A 21,043-nucleotide genomic window follows, 5' to 3' on the forward strand; every position below is an offset into this window, starting at 1 on the left:
GCGGCAGGAAAGACACGTGAGACGAAAGCCAGAGATGAGTTGAGGAAGTGCCCAAAGAGATGAAAACAGAACTTAAAAAAGCAGCTGTGGGGAAAGTTTAGTGTTTGAGTGGGTACTTATATTTTTTAAATGCACATCTAAGTTGTAAATAGGATCAAATATGTAAGTATATTATGGTAATTATAGGAAAAACTTTACCTAACAAACATTAATTGAACATTTTTTTATTAAAATAGTTGTTTAATCATTTGATATACATACAAAAATATAAACAAACCAAAACAGTTTTGGTAGCACTTAAGTACTTTTATCAAATACATTCATTTTTTTATGTCAATGCAAATTAACAAAAACAATAATTCAATTATGCATATTTTGACAGTAAAAATGCATTTATCCAAAACTGCAACCAAGTAGTAAATACTTATTGTTTCTTAATTACCGTAAAGCAATTGTTTTGGTCTGAATTGTGCAATTGACCTGTTTTTCACGTGACTGTCGCAAAAGGATTGCCGCTCTGCCGTCCCGCCCACGCGTGACGCACTTCCTTTCCATCAGGTATGTGTCGCAAGTTCGCAGACAAAAAGTTGAAAAGAAGATGGCAAGTGCGTTGAAAGAGGACCTTACCACCGTCCCTCTGGTCGCACTTAACATGACGGTGAGGAGGAAACTTGGTCTTTACTTAAACCCGAGAACCGTAGTAGCCGCCGACTGGACGATGGTGGCTGAGAATATGGGCTTCTCCTACCTGGAAATTGTCAACTACCAGACGACACAAAACCCCTTTTTGCGGGCGTTGGACGACTGGCAGGCGGCCTCCACCGAGGCGACTGTCGGTAACTTGTTGTTGATCTTGGAGAAGTTGGAAAGGAACGACGTTGTGGAGGATCTTCGTCCTATGATGGGTATGTTTTTATATTTTATTTTAGTAAGACTTTTTATTCTTCTGTCACATGCGCTTCCTGTTTGAAAGCGAAACTTTGCATGGCTACTGCGCATGCGCCTGTCAAAATAATATTAGTATGCAATTAACTTTCGCCTACCCAATTAAAACTAACTAGACGTCTATCGCGGTCAATAGCAGCTGACGAGTTTCTTTGTATGCCTTAAAAAATCTATTATAAATCAAAACAACCTGATATATTAATCCAGATCTAACCAAGTACATTTGTTTTTGCTTTCCAACACTACCTAACTGTACATTTCCACAGAGGATGACGTGAAGAAGTATCATGAGAGTTTGCAGAAAATGACCGTCCGCCCCTTGCAGGTCCCTGAGGTGGACAGCTGCGCCCCCCGGACCCCCGAAATGTCTGGCCTAACCTTGGGGGATGATCCTAACGGTCAGTCAATTAAGACTTCTTAAACTTTTCTTCCTTCTGTATTCATTCAAACATGTGTACTTTTTCTTCAGGTTCGCCCGAGCTTTTCGACGCCTTCATTTGCTACTGCCAAAGCGACATTCCATTCGTGCATGACATGATCCGGGAGCTGGAGAAAACGGATTATAAACTCAAACTATGCGTTTTTGATCGCAATGTCCTTCCTGGATCGTGCGTCTGGACCATCACCAGTGAGCTCATTGAGAAAAGGTGAAAGTATAACTAGTAACTGATACCATTTTCTCCCCAGTTTGTTGATATTCATCACTTTTTTATTCCTTTGGTTTTAACATTTCCGTTTGTCCATTCAGGTGTAAACGGGTTGTGGTTGTGATCTCCGACGAATACTTAGAAAGTGATGCCTGTGACTTCCAGACCAAGTTTTCTCTCAGCCTTTCGCCTGGTAAACATTTTTTGGGGGGCATATTTCACTATAGTCCACATTTAGCTTTTTATGCAAAACAATTAAACTGATTTTTTCATCCTTGTCACAGGAGCTCGGCATAGGCGACTCATCCCCGTTGTATACAAGTCTATGACAAAACCCTTTCCAAGGATCCTCAGCTTTCTGACTGTGTGTGACTACACAAATCCGTACACAAAGAACTGGTTTTGGGAACGGTTGGCCAAGGCTCTTTCTCTGCCATAGTTGGAACAATTGTATGTGATTTAGGGGTTATTTTATAGAACAACAACAAACATTCAGTAGTTTGTCTGTGAAAATGTGATTTATGGTACATTAGTCTTGTTGAATAATTTCTATTTTGAACTTCAAATACTGCAATTATTCTTAAATTACTCCATTCAACCTAATACATTGACTACATTGGGAAATGTAAATAGACACTTAGTCATATTTGACTGACTATTTTTACAGCCAGTGCCTTATATTTCATGTTGTATTTGTACTTTTTCACAGCAAGTAAATATGTGTAAATAATGCTATTGGTTTTAGTTTTTAATGTAAATCTCTAATGTAAATTTTTTTATAGTACCGTAAATCTAGCATGTTGTTCCACCAACCACCAGCATTGGCGCTATTAAGCAGGAACTACTTCCTTTGCGACACTAATCTATATCCAATAAGAGCGCGTCATGTTGTAGTATCGACCAATCGGAATCGATGGTGACGCCTCTGAATTGTCAGCATGTTTGCCCTTTCTTTGTGCTACCGGTTAGCTTCAAGTGTGGTGGTAAGGAATACTTCTTGCAATTATATCTAAACATCAACGGGGAAGACAGATCTGGTAAGTTAATGATCTCAACAAAAGATGCATTTTTAATTGACACGACAGATTTGATTCCTAAGATCCGTTAATTCGAAAAAATGTGACTCGTTGCAGCTATTGAAAGTTTTGCAGACTTCAGTCTTGATCAGTTCTTCAAAGTAGCATTCCTTGATCGTGACTCATGACAAAGAATTACGTGTTGCACTCTTAATTGTCAGCCATCCGGCGTCACTGTGTGTTATTTTTCTTTTTGCCATGTTCTATCGGCACCGAAGGGAAGAGGAAGCCATCGAATGACCACAACCAACATGGCCGCCGGGGGAGTCCACATTTGCCGAGGAGGAATGCAGTAGGCGGGGCCGCGAACCTTGTGTCAAACTTTGGGAATGACAGCAGGAGTGCTGCAGGATTCGCAAAGAAGGGAAAGTGTCGCCTTCGTTCCCGATCCTTGGATTACTTGGGACTTTTTCATTTAAAACGCCCAGCCCGTGGAAGCGACACTTTTCCCTCGACGGTGTCGAATGGCATATACCTCAGCCATGTCGGAGGACCTGAGTTCCCAACCGTGGACCATCGACAAAGATGACTATGAGCTACACGAGGTGATTGGTATGTAAAATATCGCTTGCTTGCTTGCTAGTTTTTGTCTCGGATCGGGTTGTTAACGATCGTACAAACTGCGATGTTTCGATGTTAGAATTCTATTTAAGCATCTTCTTTTCCCCTTAAAATAAAGGGAGGGTGGCTAATTTGTAGGACAGTCCGTACCGGGCGGTGTTAAAACTTGGAGCCGGTGGAATGTTTCCACTAAGAAAAAGACAACCCCGCCCAGTCGGGCTATGTCGGTCAATGAAAGGAGCGTTTAATATTAAAAACATTGTGTGGCATGGCTAAAGGCATATTTACTTGCAGAAAGCACATTTTCACTATCAAATCTTCATTCTCTGCACAGAGAATTAATTAAATACACCCTGAGATCAAATGCAATTACAATAATTTTTAAATTGATAGTCATTTGAATTCCTGTAATGAAAAAAACATGTTTCAGTTAAAAGTTTGCATGAATCCAGGTTGAGAAAGTGCTTTAATACTGATCTAGGAGTGGAAATGGTAGGAAAATAATAGAAATTCTGCGTTTTATGGTTTTATTTGTCTTTAGAAGTGCTCTCAAGGCTTGTGCTGGCCCACCCTTCAGATAAGTGACCCTACCCACTTTATGAACACAAAGGTGTGCACAGATACACTTGGTTAGTAGTAAGTCAACCCAACAACTTGATATGTTTTCTAGCCTGCAAAATATATATTAAGATAGGCAATGCAGTTGTTATAATTTTCTGAAATAGGAATTTGAATCACATGCATATGTGCATGTGATTCAAATTCCAATTTCAGAAAATTATAACAGCTGCATTGACTTTCTATACATTCGCTCCCTTGGTGGTTGGTGTATTTGAGGAAGGGGGGGGGGTGGACATCTACAAGTACACCATTGAGTGATCCTAATGACCCACAGATCACACAGTCACAAAGCTAATTTGTACTTGTGAGGGTACACAAACTGTGTTGTTCTTGTGGTCAGGCCTCCTCACAAACAATCATTTTTTGCAGTTCAACATTTAGTTGTAAATGTGACTGTAAATATGCTGTAATTATCATTTTTTATACCACAAAAATGAAAGCATCACAGCTTTTGTTTTGCTATCTTCCCTCTTGGGGGGGAAAGTGGTCTTGTGATTACATGGCTCACACCCACTCTTTTCAACTCATTGTGCTGTGTCGGACTAAACGAGACGGCAAAAGAAATACAGTCTGCCCTCTCACTTTTTTGGAAGCGGCCAATGTAAATCAGTGGACGATGTGCTAATAATGATTGTCTGTTTCTCAGCGGAAATTGCTTGCAACAAAGAATAGTCGTAAACGGTGCTATAAAATGGACGCGCACTTGGCAGCACTGACAAAAAAAATGCACCTAATTGTAATAATTCGATAAATTGTCTAGCTCGAGAAAAGTCATGATAAACTAATCATGGATTTTGATTTCTGTATTTTGCTCATTGAGGACTCCAAAAATTTGTTGTTAGCAAAACATTGAGGCAACACATATAGCTTGCGTTAGAAATAATATGCTTACAGAAAACACAAGGTGCAAAGAGCAAGTTTGTTTTCATTTTGTCCTTTCTACATTGTCCAACAATTAGGATACCGAAGGACGCTTCACCTGAAATGCCCATTTGGCTGTACTGGATACATAGGGGCATTTGTGTTAATGACAGTAAAAACAACGTAGATGGCAGGTTTTTTTGACAGATTGGTTCATTTGTCCTAGCAAATATGAAGTGTCTTTGATGCAGGTGCAGAATTTAAGTGTGTAAAATGTTTTCCAATGTTAACCATAGTGAAACCATTGATAATTTGTGGTCTCAGACTTGTTCAGCTGGTCCCTCCGCTTCTTTCCTCGTCCATCATTACCCTAACAAAAGCCTCTGAGCGATGATTTATGACTACAGGCAGCCTGTCAGTTTACGTACTTGCAATTTCACCATTCTATTTCTTTAACTCAGTAGCACCCATTGATGGACGGCACTAAAACAGTTAACAATTCTTCCGTCAGATTTGAGTACTATTACATTGATCACGACTTTTAAAAGTGTTAGATCCATTACTGTGGTTTTTAGCCTACATTTGTACACTTCTTCCAGCTTGCCTGCCCGGTCATCCCTGACGACTAGCTGTTTGTTTGTGTGGACAAATTTACACCCCGGTGTGGTCTCGGCAACTGGATCAGAGGGTTTGTGTGTGTTTTTTTCAGCCAAGGCCTCTAAGGGGAGGATGAGGTAGTTTGCTAGCTAGCGTTTGGAGTTTGGGTAGTGATTATTAGAAATCTGGATATTGGGCATCTAGTTTTTAAGGCATCCAAGAGGCTTTGTCTCAATATCGTAATACAACTTAACAATTTACCATAATTGGCAATGAAATGTGATCATACACTGCATTTATTGGGTGTCTATTGGCCTCAATGGCAGCCCGTAAATTAAAAACAAATGAAGTCACAATTTATGATTCAACTGCGTGCAGGAAATGACAAAGGAAATTGCTATTTTATTAAATTAGCATGTAGACTTGCATTGTCGCGTCATGGAAAAACCTTTTGCATGGCTTGAAGCGATATTGAAAATGTAAACAGAGAAATATCACAAGGTCAACTCTATTTTAATTAAAATATGGGAACTGTTTCTTCCTTTTATGTAGCTCCTCCCCTATTTCTAAATCGCTACCGGCTCTTGGCTCAATGAAAAGTCTAAACAATGGACACTTTGTTAATATTTGGGCATAGCCAAGATGAGGGCAATGGGGGTTAGCAAAAGCTTACTGGAGGGTGCATGAGCTTGTTGGCTCATTCGTCCTGCCGCTCTTGGCTTCGCACCCAGAATCATCAGATTTTGTGTGAAGTGCACGGCGAGGTAAAACAGTATCAAAGTTTCCAGTTGTGTTCTTTTTGCCATACACCAAAATATTATGTATTAATATATATAATACTTCAGTCCTTTTTTTCCTGTTTATGTTTCATATGTACTGTTAACGGATGCACTTTTTTATTTGTATCGTATCTTATGCTGACCCGGCCCATCTGTCAAATTTTTAAAGTCCTAACCCTGTCCTAGTATCTTACTATGCATGTTTTTATTTTCAAACTCCATCCATAATGGGACTATTCTTCTGTCTTTCTTCCAGGTAGTGGGGCCACAGCCGTGGTTCAAGCCGCCTACTGCACCCCCCGCAAAGAGAAAGTGGCCATCAAGCGAATCAACCTAGAAAAGTGCCAGACAAGTATGGATGAACTCTTGGTAAGATCCACAACTCCTTTAACCCGGTCACATATCGTTAACTAGTATGTAGTCAGGAAGCTCGAAATAGAACCCAGATTTTCTTTGTTTTGGTTTTTCGGGAATCCCAAAATCTTTTCTAAGAACTCTTGAAAGGAAGAAAAAAATGCTAAGCGCCACATACTCGGCTTATTGTTCTTCTGGCCCGATAATCCCAGCAGTTTAGATTGATTCTTTTTCTTTGAAACGAATCCCTTGTGGACATTCCGTCTTTCCACCTGCCGGACATCTGTCCTCCGCGGAGTGCCTTTCCTAGTCGAACAATCTATTTATGTTTGTCCGCCATGACGCCACATGCTTCCACAGTGGCTTCTCTTGTGCGATCGCGGCACCGGTTTGTGACAATCGGCGATTTAGCTCGGATTTCCCCCGACATGGGAGCGTTCTGACTAGATCTAGGAAAACACAACTGTCCCTGCGATAGGCCCGTTTTTCCTGGAGATGGGTCACTTGGTTCATTCCTTTATTGACCCTGAGCTTTAAGTGAGGACATCCATCATTGGACAGATGACGTTATGTTCAGTTTGATGTCCTATGACTCATATTACTGAGCAGAGTAGGTTCTTAAACGCAGTTTTGATTCTAATTCTTGACACCCAAATGGATGTAGTAGCTGTTTTGGGTTAAATTCTGATGAATTTTGTTTGTTTTTAATTCAGGCAGGTGGTCATCTGGTCTTGGTTGTGTTTATGACACATTAGTAAAGAATATTTATTAAACCGTTTGGTTTGCAACTTCAGGTCGGTTTAATTGTATTATATTTATTTTTTTAACATTTATTTATTTATTTTCTTTGACAGTGTAGGCGGAACTGAACTCGGTGGTAGTTTCCACACGGACACATTTGAGTGCCGGGACACGCCAGGATGAAAATAAGCACACGTTAGTTAAAAACAATTTTCCAGTTTTTTTTATTTTTATTTCTCGTTTAGATTTTTACCGATCTGATCAATTTTAACGTGACAAATTAAAGCAAGAATTTGGCTCCAAAAGATGCATCGTGGCATGCAAGAAACGCTGTTGATCTCTTCAAACTTTGCAAAGCATGAAGGCAAGTGGATCTATCATACTTACATAGTCATTAATATAATAAGCCTTAACTTTACTTAAAATGGCACGATCGGGCAATGAATATTGAATTTACGTGTTATAAAGTCAGTTAGATAAACCATTGCAGGCATATACATGTGCTTTCTGCAGAAAATATTAATGTGGGTAATTATTATTACACTGAGCTGCTTCCAGGTTAGTGTTTATCCATAATTGTAAAATTTTAGAATTGGTTCAATTATTTATTATTTATTTTTATAAACTATTTTATTTGAAATATCATGCAAAATGTTTACTTTTACTTCCATAAATTGTATTATATTTACATTTGAAAAATTATAGTATTTTAATTTGCATCACTTCACCTAAACTAGCAATTCAAAAACTGAACCAAAATGACATTTTAATACATTACAGTTGCACCTTTACACACTAGTAACAACAATTTACAACCCAGGGTGTCAACCTGTTATTTGTGGGTCAAATCACCATAAATTTTGATCAAATTACATCCCTGTGTATTTACAGCATACAAGATAACTATCAACAATTAATTGTTTTGTTATGTGCTATCCATCCCATTTATTCTAACCATTTGCTTGACTCCCATATCAGCATGAAAGGCTTCTACTATGAGAACATGTCAGGAAGTCCCCCCCCCCCCCCCCCTCCACACACACACACACACACACACACACACACACACACACACACACACACGCGGCCCGCGTTTACAGTGACCTAATCCCCCAAACAAAGACCCACCCTGGTTGTCACATTGTGTACTGGAAAAAGATGGGCAAAGCGGCCAACTGCCGGAGCACGATATCCTCCCTGTTAGACCATTGTTTGTCTTCTGGCCCGACGCACCCAGCCGACCCTCCTCTTCCACTGAGCTGAGGACAGTAGGGGGGTGCTGAAACATAGCTGCATCATGATCATTGTTAAGGATGGGGAAGGCGACCCATCGAGATGTTTGTCGGGCCTGCCAGACTGGAAAATATTAGGATAATTGAACAAATTATTGGGTTCAAATTTAGGTGTTGTGTGTTTACCTGTTGCTCAAACACAAATAGTTGCTCATTATATATTTTTTTGCAAAAGAGGGTAATGCTATTTTTCATCCTTGTTCAAAGGATGGAGTACAAAAAGTATTTTCTAGGTAGAGCTACTTCTTTGAAGCAGGCACATTTTTTTAGTCATTTCACGCTTGTCAATTACTTGCAATGTTGGAATAATGCCAGTTTTTTTCTTTTTTACAGTCATACTTTGTCTTTCAGGACAGAGAATAGTAGACAATTAATAATGTGTTGGGTTTTTTTGCTTTCCAAAACAAGATCAGGGTATTCTATTGTTTATTTTTCAAAATAGAACCATTAATTTTTCAACTTTGCTAGCCAACATTTATGGATGAACATCTTAAGGCCCTTTTTTGTTGCTTTTTTGCATCCCACTTACTCAAAATCTGATGTCACCTGCTCACCAACTCTCAAAGGAGCTCTGCAGTGATGACTTGGCGTGGAAAATTGACTTAGCTAAGCATTTGTTGCCAAAGGCTTGACCTTGTGGGGTGGGGGCGTCGACTGATTGATGGCCGCACTTTAAACATATCAACTCTAGGGATGATCTTCATTCAGGACTAACCTCATATTATTCTAATGTAAGTATCTAGTCATTTTTCTGATCATTTGCATTTCTTCCGTGTGTTTCAGAAAGAGATCCAGGCCATGAGCCAGTGCCATCACCCCAACATAGTGTCTTACTACACGTCATTCGTGGTGAAGGATGAACTGTGGCTTGTTATGAAGCTGCTAAGTGGCGGTAAGTCAACAAATATGATGGTAACCAGTTGACTAAAAAATGGGGTTGGTCTAGCGCTAGATTAGCGTAGCATTGAGGGGCTGGTGATGGGGAAGTCAAGGTAATAACAGTGTTGGTGTGGCAGAGCCGTAATTTACCCATCGAGGAAGGAGTGCAGCTGTATCTGATTACATTGTTCCTTTGCTGGAATGCTTGCAGTCATTTGACTTGTAGGAAATATGGGGACCACTTACTAGTTGTGGGGGGTAGACCCCATGAATGTAAGAGTCAAAATTGTCATGTAAAATGGCCATAGAAATGCAGTTGAATGATTTTTTTCCATTTTTGAAAGTATCCGATAGGGTGTCAAAGTAGCGGCCCGCGGGCCAAATTTGGTCCGCTGCATCATTTTTTGTGGCCCGAAAAAGTAAATCATGAGTGCTGACTTTTATGTTTTAGGATTTAATTAAAATGAAGAGTATAGATGTATATTAAATTTCCTGATTTTTTCCCCCTTTTAAATCAATAATTGTAATTTTTTAATCATTTTTTTCTGTTTTTTAGTTCAAAAATCATTTTGCAAAATCTAAAAATATATAAAAAAAACAGCTAAAATAAATATTGTTTTTGATCTATAAAAAAATTAATATTCAGGGCTTTTAATCCATTTATAAAAAAAAGAAGAAAAAAAAGTCTGGTAGCAAAAACATTGCCTGAAAGCAATACAAATTTGACCTTCAACCGACCAAGCAAGCGATAATTGTTAGCCGCATGTCACTGTTGATCTAGCTTTGTCACCAGCTTACCGCATTTCTCCACACCGTGTCAAAACATTTGGCTATTCCAACCAGATCCAAAACTGCATTCATGCTTTGTCATAGGTACTTTTCCCCTTCCAAAAGAAGACACGTAAACCCCCTTCATTCATTAAATTCGCATCAGAGAAAGCCAATAGGAGTCATGCTAGAGCAGGCACAGGAATGTCTTCCCCTGAAAATGAATCCCAACCCTTTTACCAAGCTCGTACCGGTCACCACAACCCAGAAAGGTTGCTATCGACTTTGCAAATTTGAGCTCAATCAGTCGATTTGTTGCATGGGAAAGCCACCTGGCAATTATCCTTGGAACTGCTGACCAAAGAGCTTTACTCAAGCCTTGATTCAATCCCATAAACCAAGTAATCCATAACTTTATTTATTTTTTTTAGTCTGAGGCAGCAGTCTTTTACTCTCTTACACTACTTCACCCGCGTTAAAGCAACACTTAGCGCCTCCCGCGTGACAACTTGGCGTTGTCATTGGCCTTTGGCACAGCTGGCATCTGTCCTTGTTGCTATGTGACTTGTATACTTTTTTGGAGGGTTTGTTTGTTTGATTTTTAAATACAGTAATGGGAAGGGATATATTTTTTTTTTTTTAATTTTTTGGTCAATGGTTCAAACTTATAATGTAATAATGAAAATATAAAGGCATGATTCATTTGCAATTGGGGTCGTTTTGAGGACAACCTTGTCAGCTGCTTTCTGATAGGACGGAAAGAATACGTCATTCATAACATGTTTTCAGGGCTTGATGCTATGTGGCACTTAAGCAATTCAATTTTTTTTTTGCATAGAGACTCCAGTTATTGACATATTTTTTTTTAAAGCTATGTTTGGTCCAATGCAGATTTGAAAATATGACCTATTTCTGGGTTGTTCATTCATTTGAATTGCTACTGAGTTTAGTTTTTTTATGTTATCACATTTGTTGTTAGGAGTTCTTTCTTGTTTAAGTGTATATATTAAAGTCTTCTTTTTTTTAATAGGTTCGGTGCTAGATGTGATCAAGCACATCATCTCACGAGGTGAGCACAAAACAGGCGTCCTGGACCAGGCCAGTATAGCCACTGTCTTAAAAGATGTGCTTGAGGGACTGGAGTACTTGCACAAAAACGGACAAATACATAGGTAAGAATTAAAATATTTTTAAGCTTTCTCTTTAAGCAAAAAAGACTTTAGCGACAATGCCTTTATATCAAAAATAAATTATTTGAAGAAAGAGGTAGATCTGTATACAAATATGTATTTTGACCCCCTAAAAGCAGTTTTAGCAGAATAGTACAATTTTACAAGTGTATAAAACATTTTTACAACCATGAAATCCCCATAACACACTGTTAAAATCTTAAATTTTTAATTTTGAGTTGAAAATTGAGATTTATTTTCTTTGTTGTCATTAAAAATGTTCCCCAATTACTTATCAGTGACAAGCTACAGAATTATTAAAAGTCACAAATATAAAATGCCTGCTAAAGAACAAAGCAATCTTTGAAATGTCATCAAACCCAATTCGTCGACAGGGTGAAAATGTTAACATAACGCCGTATGCGAAAGTGATTCTTATTGTTGACCGATGACCGTATCAAGGACGTGACATTTACTCAAGACCGCAAAGGTCAGCGGTGTCATGGAGATGAAGCTGTAAATGGTGCCGACTCAACACTTTATGGCTTATCGCTATGCTATGCTGATGAATTGAGGGATTAAATAAATATGACTCACCTTTTTAAGGTCATGTCGATAAAGAAAAAACTTGCCTAAAATTGACATAACATAAGATAAATGTGGCCATATTTTCATACCACTACATTTTTAAGGGAAGCCCATTTTCTGATGTTTTGATCCAAGTTGAGGCTTTTTTTTCCACTTTGTAGGATAATGACATTGAGGATGAATGAGACAAGTCGCCGCACATTCCCAGCTTGTTTAAGCCCGATCACATGAGTGGTCGTCTCGGGGCAGAGGGGAAGGGTGGGCTGGTGGGCACTGAAATGTAGTTGGATGGTCCTATCTTGACCTAAAGTAATTAGAGTCTTGCGGCCTTGGCTGTTGGTTGGAGGAAGATATTTGCCATGTGCAGGCAAACTGCAAATCTCACTATTGGTCAAAAGTTAGGATGGTACTTTGATATGAACACCTACTGTATTTTTATGACTATAAGGCGGCTTAAAAGTCTTAAATTTTCTACAAAATAGTAAGGGCCGCCTTATAATCCAGTGTGCTTTATATATGGAACAAAAAAATTAAATGTCATTCATTGACAGTGCGCCTTTAAATGTGGTGCGCCTTGTAGTTGTATAAATATGGTATATTTTTTAGAATTCAATATTAAAGGAGTAATGGTAGAAGTTAGAATTGCATAAAAAGTCACCATAGTTTATTTTTATTAAGTGTAGGCGGTCACTAATGTTTATTATGTGCAAAAGATGACTCATGAAATTTTTGTTGAGTCATAACTTTCAACATTGACTTTGAAATTTGTCCCTTTTTACAGAGATCTCAAAGCTGGAAACATTCTTCTTGGAGATGATGGTTCTGTACAAATTGCAGGTATTTTGAACTGATTTATACTCTGGTTTTGTGTGTTTTTTGGTATTGTGTTTGAAATATGATTGTGTTTTTGTCAGATTTCGGCGTCAGTGCCTTTCTAGCCACGGGTGGCGACATGACCCGGAATAAAGTGCGCAAAACATTTGTCGGAACGCCATGTTGGATGGCGCCCGAAGTCATGGAGCAGGTCAAAGGCTACGATTTCAAAGCGGACATTTGGAGTTTCGGCATTACGGCCATCGAGTTGGCCACTGGGGCGGCTCCTTATCACAAATACCCTCCCATGAAGGTCGCTATCTTTTCTATTGTCGGATTTCTGTCCTTCCGAGGACTGAATAAATGTATGCTGTATTTTCAGGTGCTGATGTTGACGTTGCAAAACGATCCGCCAGGTTTAGAAACCGGAGTCACCGACAAGGAAATGGTGAAAAAGTACGGCAAGTCCTTCCGAAAAATGATCTCCATGTGTCTGCAGAAGGATCCGGAAAAAAGGTAAATAATATTTATGGAACGTAATATTTGCACTCGTGTAACTACACACACATTGACAGAAAATTAAACCATAAAATTCCCTCCTTTTTTAATTTTGTAGTTCTTTTTTATTTGCGATTTAGTATCAGAAAAATACATCTGAAATTCTGCATGTAAAATGAATTTATGCCTTTTAGTGAATCTGGAATAATGTTGTTTTTTTAAAAAAAACTTAATGTTCTTTGAGCTTGTCACCATTTGGGAAGATTTTATTGCGGCGGCAGACAGTTTGACAGCCCGTAAAAGATATTTATACGACTCCTGGCCGTGTCGCAATCAAAGCAACGGCGCTAACGATCCGCCTTTCTGCTTCTCAGGCCAACGTCCTCGGAGTTGCTGAAGAATAAATTCTTCCAGAAAGCAAAGGTAGGTTGGCCTCAAAATGCCTCAAGATGCTGCTGCAATATGACTCAGCAATCATCAATCTTTGCATGGGGACGGCTGATTAGTCGCTTGTAATGTTAAAATGGGGAAAAGCAGTCGGACTGGAACAACCAGTGTGCCCACTTGGACCTTTAGCCTTTTTTAAGTGATGGTTTTCTCATTCGTTTTTTTGGTCCAATGCATTTTGAATCAGTGTGAGCATTTTTAGAAGTGTTGGTGATTGGAATAAAACTCAAAATGCTCTTTCTACCCTTTGCAGACCCACGACTACCTCCTCGACAAGCTTCTACAGAGGGCTCCCACAATATCAGAGAGGTCCAAAAAGGTACATGCACGTTTTAACATTTTACAACACTGAAAAATTGGATTTCACTTGATGGTATATGCTTCATTTGTAGCCTATTGGTAACAACTAGTTTAACACAGGCTCTCTCTAGTGGTGAAGATCATTCTGTACAACTTGAAAATGTCCTTTTTGGTTTAATGTTGTTTAATATCTAAGTACTGTTTAATATCTAAGTACTGTTTAATATCTAAGTACTGTTTAATATCTAAGTACTGTTTAATATCTAAGTACTGTTTAATATCTAAGTACTGTTTAATATCTAAGTAATGTTTAATATCTAAGTAATGTTTAATATCTAAGTACTGTTTAATATCTAAGTAATGTTTAATATCTAAGTACTGATTAATATCTAAGTACTGATTAATGTCTAAGTAAGTACTGATTAATATCTAAGTACATTTGAACCCACGGCCAAAAGACCGGCGACTAAACGTCCGGTCAGTGTTTTTTTTTCAATTTTATTATTGTTTAGTGTTCTTATAGGTTTCACTAATTTACCATTAAGACAAAAAATCGTTTCTCGTTCAACATCAAGACTTATTTTTGATCCATCCACAGGTACGCCGCGTCCCGGGTTCCAGCGGCCGGCTCCACAAAACGGAAGACGGCGAATGGGAATGGAGCGACGACGAGTTGGACGAAGAGAGCGAGGAAGGCAAAGCGGCCGTCGCCGCCTTGAGGGTATGCCACAACAACAACAACAAAAACACTTTGTTCCCCACACAAACCCTGTCTTGGTCCGCACGACCTTCTGTGGTGTTGTATATCTGACGTGAGTGCGTATGTGTGTTCTGTTTGACGGCAAAAGGAGCAGCAGGGGAAACCTGCTGGCACCCCCAGGCGACAAGTGCGCTTCGCCTACCCACTCGAGCTGCCTGCGTCCAGGGTTGTTCGTTCACTCCACTCCGCAATATAGATGGCGTTCCCCTAACAAGGAAGGGCTCTCCATAGCTAGATGTAAAAAGCCCAAGTGGGGATGGTGAGAGACGTTCAAATTCCTTGGACGTCTAAAACCGTCAAAGTCAAAAGGGAAAACAAAAACTAAACAAAAATAGTCTAGGGCAGCTCCTCTGAGAGTTCCCATTCCTGGAAGCCATCTGTATTATTATTTTTTGATTGCTTTCTCTCTTAAATATATATTTTTTTGAATGACTTACCAAATCAAATCCAATCAGTTGCAGCTTTTTATCCAAATTCTGGAAATTTCAGTTGCACTTGCGTTGCTTTTTTTTAATGGACAACCTCGGTCAACTATTTTGTGCCAGTTTGACGTGTGCGCTTTTCTGTTTGCGACTGTACTATTTCTATATTTCATCATTATTTTACGTTGTTATTAGCCGGCAACGCTAAAGAATTTACTAAACGTGTGAGCCCTTTAACTCTTCTCATTTCCTGTATTTTGTTCCCTTTCTGTGTGTTCTTTAACAGGTGCTTCTTAGTATTTCAAACTTTGTCGGAAAAAAGTTTTCAGAGACGTCCAATCTGTTGCAATAGATTTGACGTCTGTCACTCACTATTTCAATTTAGCTCCTTTTTAATTGCAATGTCTTAAACTTCAAGTGACTGACTTTTTTCCACAATTTCTGAGATACCTGCACTTGGTGTGTTTACCTTAAACTTACTGTGTGCTAATGCTATTTAAAATAACGCAGTATTTCTCTTTTGTTAGTCGCCGAGAGTGAAGGAAGGGGCGCAAAACTCGGAGGTGAGTCTACCAAGTATTTCTTTTGTTTGAAGCAGATGAGTATGTTAATATTTTAGCCCTTTTTTCTGTTTATGTTTCATATGTACTGTTAACGGATGCACTTTTTTATATGTATCCTATCTTGTGATGACCTGGCCCATCTGTCAAATTTTTTAAAGTCAATGTGGCCCTCGGCCTCAAAACTTTGCCCACCCCTGGTTTAAACCGTGCAATGCCATTTTTATGTCTGCCCTCCAGGTATTTCAAACGACAGAGACTTCAGGTGGAGCCCCTCCGGCGAATGCTAGTGACGTGGAATCGTCACCAGCTCCCCCCAACCCTGCGTCACATGCTACAAGTGGAGGGACAACTACAGCTACTGCTCCGACACAGGTAGTTTTTGTTATTTTGTTGCTCATGTTGCATTTGTTAACCGTGTAGTCAAAGTTGTCATTTATTTGTCCCTGTTCAGGTTTCTCCGGCACCAGGCAACGAGACGTCGCCCATTAGTTTGGTTCTGCGGTTAAGGTGAGTTTTGGCCTTCTCAATTGAGTCTTATTGGATTGGATAACTTTATTCATCCCTTATTGGGGAAATTTCGTTGTCACAGTAGTAAGAGGGTGAGGATGCAGAAATAGGAAAGGCATTTTAGACATATATAGATGTAATAAGTAAGTTAATAAATAAATACATGTTTATTCATTTATATATTTATTCGTGTTGCTGAAATATATTCATATACATACATACATATACAAATACATATATACATATACACATGCATATACATACACATATACACACATATACATACACATGTACACACATAGACATATACACATATACATACACATACATATGCACATGTACATATACACATGTGCACATGTACATGTGCACATATACATACATGTGCACATATACGTACATGTGCACATGTATATGTGCACATGTATGTGCACATATACATACATGTGCACATGTACATGTGCACATATACATACATGTGCACATATACGTACATGTGCACATGTATATGTGCACATGTATGTGCACATATACATACATGTGCACATGTATATGTGCACATACATGTGCACATACATGTGCACATACATGTGCACATACATGTGCACATACATGTGCACATACATGTGCACATGTATGTATATGTGCACATGTATGTATATGTGCACATGTATGTATATGTGCACATGTATGTATATGTGCACATGTATGTATATGTGCACATGTATGTATATGTGCACATGTATGTATATGTGCACATGTATGTATATGTGCACATGTATGTATATGTGCACATGTATGTATATGTGCACATGTATGTATATGTGCACATGTATGTATATGTGCACATGTATGTATATGTGCACATGTATGTATATGTGCACATGTATGTATATGTGCACATGTATGTATATGTGCACATGTATGTATATGTGCACATGTATGTATATGTGCACATGTATGTATATGTGCACATGTATGTATATGTGCACATGTATGTATATGTGCACATGTATGTATATGTGCACATGTATGTATATGTGCACATATACGTACATGTGCACATATCCATACATGTGCACATATCCATACATGTGCACATATCCATACATGTGCACATATACATACATGTGCACATATACATACATGTGCACATGCACATATACATATGCACATATACACATATACATGCACATATACATACATACATGCACATATACATACATATGCACATATACATATACACATATACATGCACATATACACATGCACATATACATATACACATATACTTTTAAGTACTTTTGTTTGTTCGGCAGAAATACGAAAAAGGAGCTCAACGATATCCGCTTTGAATTCATGCCAGGCAGAGGTAAGTCAAACGGATCTGGACCATTTGTGGTGCATTGCTAATTGTTGATTTCATTGTGCAGACACGGCAGATGGAGTATCTCAGGAGTTGGTGTCAGCAGGGCTGGTGGATGGCAGAGATTTAGTCATAGGTGAGTCAAGTTATGATAGAAATGTCTTTTTTTTTATTGATAGACAATAAATACCTTCTTCCTTTGCTTTGCAGTGGCTGCAAATCTGCAGAAGATAGTCGATGAGCCTCAAACCAACAAAAATGTCACTTTTAAACTGGTGAGTTGACGCCATCAAAGTTGCTGCACTCACCACGTCTTAACATTTTTGTCTTGTTTCCATCGCAGGCTTCCGGAATGGAAGGATCGGAAATACCAGATGACGTCAAATTGATGGGCTTTGCGCAGCTAACCATTAGCTAAACTGCTGTTTACCACCTTGGGACCCATTTGCCTAAAAGATGTGAAAACAACAAATAAAAGACACTTATCATTATTCAGAAAAAGAACATTATTCCCCCCATCCTGCCCACCTCAGCTGTTAAAGAAAACCACTACTGCCAAAGAGAAAGCATTCATCCAACGGGCTAAAAAAGTATGACGACGTACACTCCAAAAACAAGAAGCAACGTTTAGACCCGGAAAGCAAGACCACCCACTACCATACAGTAGGTCCCAAAATGTTTGAGCCCATTTCTTAGGCCAATCATTTTGACTTTGTTGCACTGCATGTATAAAAATGTTTCAAATTTGTGTGTAACCTTTGGCATTTCTCTCTTCTCAGGTTAATAAATGGCGTTTACTGCAAAAGAAAAGGCATTTTGACTGTTAAAGTATGCTGGGATGCTGTCATCTAAGATAGTGCAGCTTGGCTACTGCACAGATTTTGCAAAGAAGGCACCAACTACAAGACAAATTGGTGCTAAAATCCCAATTTGTTTTGTAGTTGGTAACTTCTTTGCAACATTTGTGAAGAAGCCACACTGCACTGTGTTGGATGACAGTATTTGTGCATACTTTAACAGGCAAAAATACCTTTTCTTGTGGACTGAATGCCATTTTGTTAACCTGAAAAGAGAGAAATGTCAAAGGTTACACACATTTGAAACGTTTTTACATAAACTGTGAAACAAAGTAAACATTTTTGGCCTAAGAAATTGACTCAAATATTTTGGAACACCCTTATTTGATGCATTTGCACAATCTTAACTAACAACCTTGAACCGTATTACAATGCCTTGTAAACTCTCCAAAAAAGAAGACGCTTTAATCAATTGAAATAATCTTGTCAGTCAACTTTCCATAAAAATCAATTTGTTTCAAAGTATTGTGTTATAGTACTTACTGAAGTGGTCAGTTGCTTGAATCCTGCTGTGTGAAACTTGGTTGTATCGCCCCAAAATGTTAGCATTAGTTCCATCTTTAGTTGCGGGGCTGCTTTTCTGAAAGAAGTTCAACTGGTAAGTACACGTCTAACTATTGTATGCTATTGAATACTGTGTTAAATCACCAAAATTGTCTTACTTTAGCCATGGCAGAGTTCCAGGTTAGTTGTCGTGTACTCGAAAATCAGGTGAAGACAGGCCATCTGTAATCAAATGACAGAGTCAACATCAACAGGTAATCTATAACGTTAAATATCGTATCAGAACGACACAACAAACCTTGACGTAATTGTTTTGCAATACTTCGTTGTTTAACAGAATTTACCGTCTTGTAATAGATTGACTGTGAAGTAAAAGACTGTCAAACCAGTTAGTTAGTCAACAAAGTTGTTTTTTAAACAGAATCCTTACGTTTGAAGTGCAGTTTTTCGTCTGCATAGAAAAAAACGCAAGTACTTTGGAGTTATCTGCCTTTTTTAAGCCAACAAAGTCAATAGGTTATTTACGCTCGCCTTATATTTGAAAATGACCACTCTGCTTGTGTCAAAGTTCCCAATCGTAAATATTTGTTTACACGATTTGTCCGATAAGACGAGTGAGTGTGTGTGAGTGGAATGTGTGGGTTATCTGCCAAGATAATTTTTAAGTGTTTGGGCAATAAATTATTAGTCATAACTGTTATTCTCACCCTTTGAATCATTTGCTTTTTGTTTTAGCTCGGCATATCAGTCTGAGCTTCTTTTATAAGAGGAAATGCGGATCTGAAAACGGCTTCATTGCATGGACGGATGGTGCTACGTTTTTAATCTCGATTGCTGGCAGGACACCAGGTTTATGACAAGGGATGGTGTTCAAACTTTAAACGCCTGACTTCTGTGCCCTACGCGCATTTGGCTTCGCCATGAGTACCTTCACACGTGTCCTTAAGGAGATCGGTGAGTTTGGTTTGTTCCAGAAGCGGCTGGTGGCGGTCTTGTGCATCCCCAGCGTCTTTGTGGCCTTCGACACCATCAGCCAGGTTTTCACCGCTCTCAGCTTCCCCAACTACTGCGACACGGACTGGATCTTGGATCAGGTGGATGCCAACTTGACCCTGGAAAAGCAGAGGTGAGAAGACAAACTGTGGACCTGGTGAAAAACCAAAGATGAGATGTTGGATGCCTGTTAGCATATTTTGGGTGCATGGACGTTTGGTTGACAGTCTTTTGGTCCTTTTTGGTCGCTGGTCAAATGGTGAGAGAGAGTTTACTGTTGAAGCCAGCTCTCAAAATTATATTCATGAGAGAGAGTATAATATCTAAGAGAGATAGTGTAATATCTAAGAGAGAAGTACTGTTTAATATCCATGTGCTGTTGAATATATATATGTATATGTGCTGTTGAAAAAAAAAAAAATATATATATATATATATATATATATATATATACATATACACATATACATATATATATATACATATATATATATATATATATATATATATATATATATATATATATATATATATATATATATATATATATATATATATATATATATATATATATATATATATATATATATATATATATATATATATATATATATATATATATATATATATATATATATATATATATATATATATATATATATATATATATATATATATATATATATATATATATATATATATATATATATATATATATATATATATATATATATATATATATATATATATATATATATATATATATATATATATATATATATATATATATATATATATATATATATATATATATATATATATATATATATATATATATATATATATATATATATATATATATATATATATATATATATATATATATATATATATATATATATATATATATATATATATATATATATATATATATATATATATATATATATATATATAATGTATATGTGTATATGTGTATATATATATATATATATATATACCTACCTATATACATACATGCATACATACATACATACATACATACATACATACATACATACATACATACATACATACATACATACATACATACATACATACATATACATACATATATGTCGTTTTTTTTAAGAAC

General features: G+C 37.7%; 2 protein-coding genes and 1 long non-coding RNA gene across 5 annotated transcripts; 2 read left to right on the plus strand and 1 right to left on the minus strand.

Annotated features, from left to right (window-relative positions):
* Nucleotides 1-408: 408 nt before the first annotated feature.
* myd88 (MYD88 innate immune signal transduction adaptor) lies at nt 409-2,327 on the plus strand. Its single transcript, XM_077735645.1, has 5 exons — nt 409-905; nt 1,212-1,343; nt 1,415-1,592; nt 1,694-1,785; nt 1,877-2,327. Exons 1-5 carry the CDS (start codon nt 599-601, stop codon nt 2,029-2,031), a joined length of 864 nt encoding a protein of 287 aa, XP_077591771.1. The 5' UTR covers nt 409-598; the 3' UTR covers nt 2,032-2,327.
* A 169-nt stretch (nt 2,328-2,496) lies between these two features.
* oxsr1b (oxidative stress responsive kinase 1b) lies at nt 2,497-18,391 on the plus strand. Of its 3 annotated transcripts, none has more exons than XM_077735654.1 (19): nt 2,497-2,629; nt 2,887-3,220; nt 6,344-6,456; nt 9,258-9,366; nt 11,152-11,293; nt 12,660-12,715; nt 12,793-13,004; nt 13,074-13,207; nt 13,564-13,612; nt 13,890-13,955; nt 14,535-14,657; nt 14,785-14,862; nt 15,646-15,681; nt 15,919-16,053; nt 16,133-16,188; nt 17,508-17,560; nt 17,622-17,690; nt 17,765-17,829; nt 17,898-18,391. In XM_077735654.1, the coding sequence occupies exons 2-19, from the start codon at nt 3,133-3,135 to the stop codon at nt 17,970-17,972; spliced, it is 1,659 nt and encodes a 552-aa protein (XP_077591780.1). In that variant the 5' UTR covers nt 2,497-2,629; nt 2,887-3,132; the 3' UTR covers nt 17,973-18,391. The 3 variants fall into 3 exon arrangements, with proteins under 3 accessions (XP_077591780.1, XP_077591782.1, XP_077591781.1); XM_077735655.1 differs by having other exon boundaries at nt 2,527-2,575; XM_077735656.1 differs by lacking the exon at nt 14,785-14,862 and having other exon boundaries at nt 17,898-18,387.
* Nucleotides 17,487-20,291, minus strand: LOC144209394 (uncharacterized). The gene is made up of 6 exons (XR_013329112.1): nt 19,844-20,291; nt 19,074-19,137; nt 18,895-18,991; nt 17,863-18,003; nt 17,745-17,775; nt 17,487-17,662 (listed from the first exon to the last, which is right to left on the minus strand). It is a non-coding gene; the product is annotated as an uncharacterized LOC144209394 (long non-coding RNA).
* Nucleotides 20,292-21,043: the final 752 nt, after the last annotated feature.

The sequence above is a fragment of the Stigmatopora nigra genome, chromosome 16 (genome assembly GCF_051989575.1).
Source record: "Stigmatopora nigra isolate UIUO_SnigA chromosome 16, RoL_Snig_1.1, whole genome shotgun sequence".
Taxonomy (NCBI): domain Eukaryota; kingdom Metazoa; phylum Chordata; class Actinopteri; order Syngnathiformes; family Syngnathidae; genus Stigmatopora; species Stigmatopora nigra.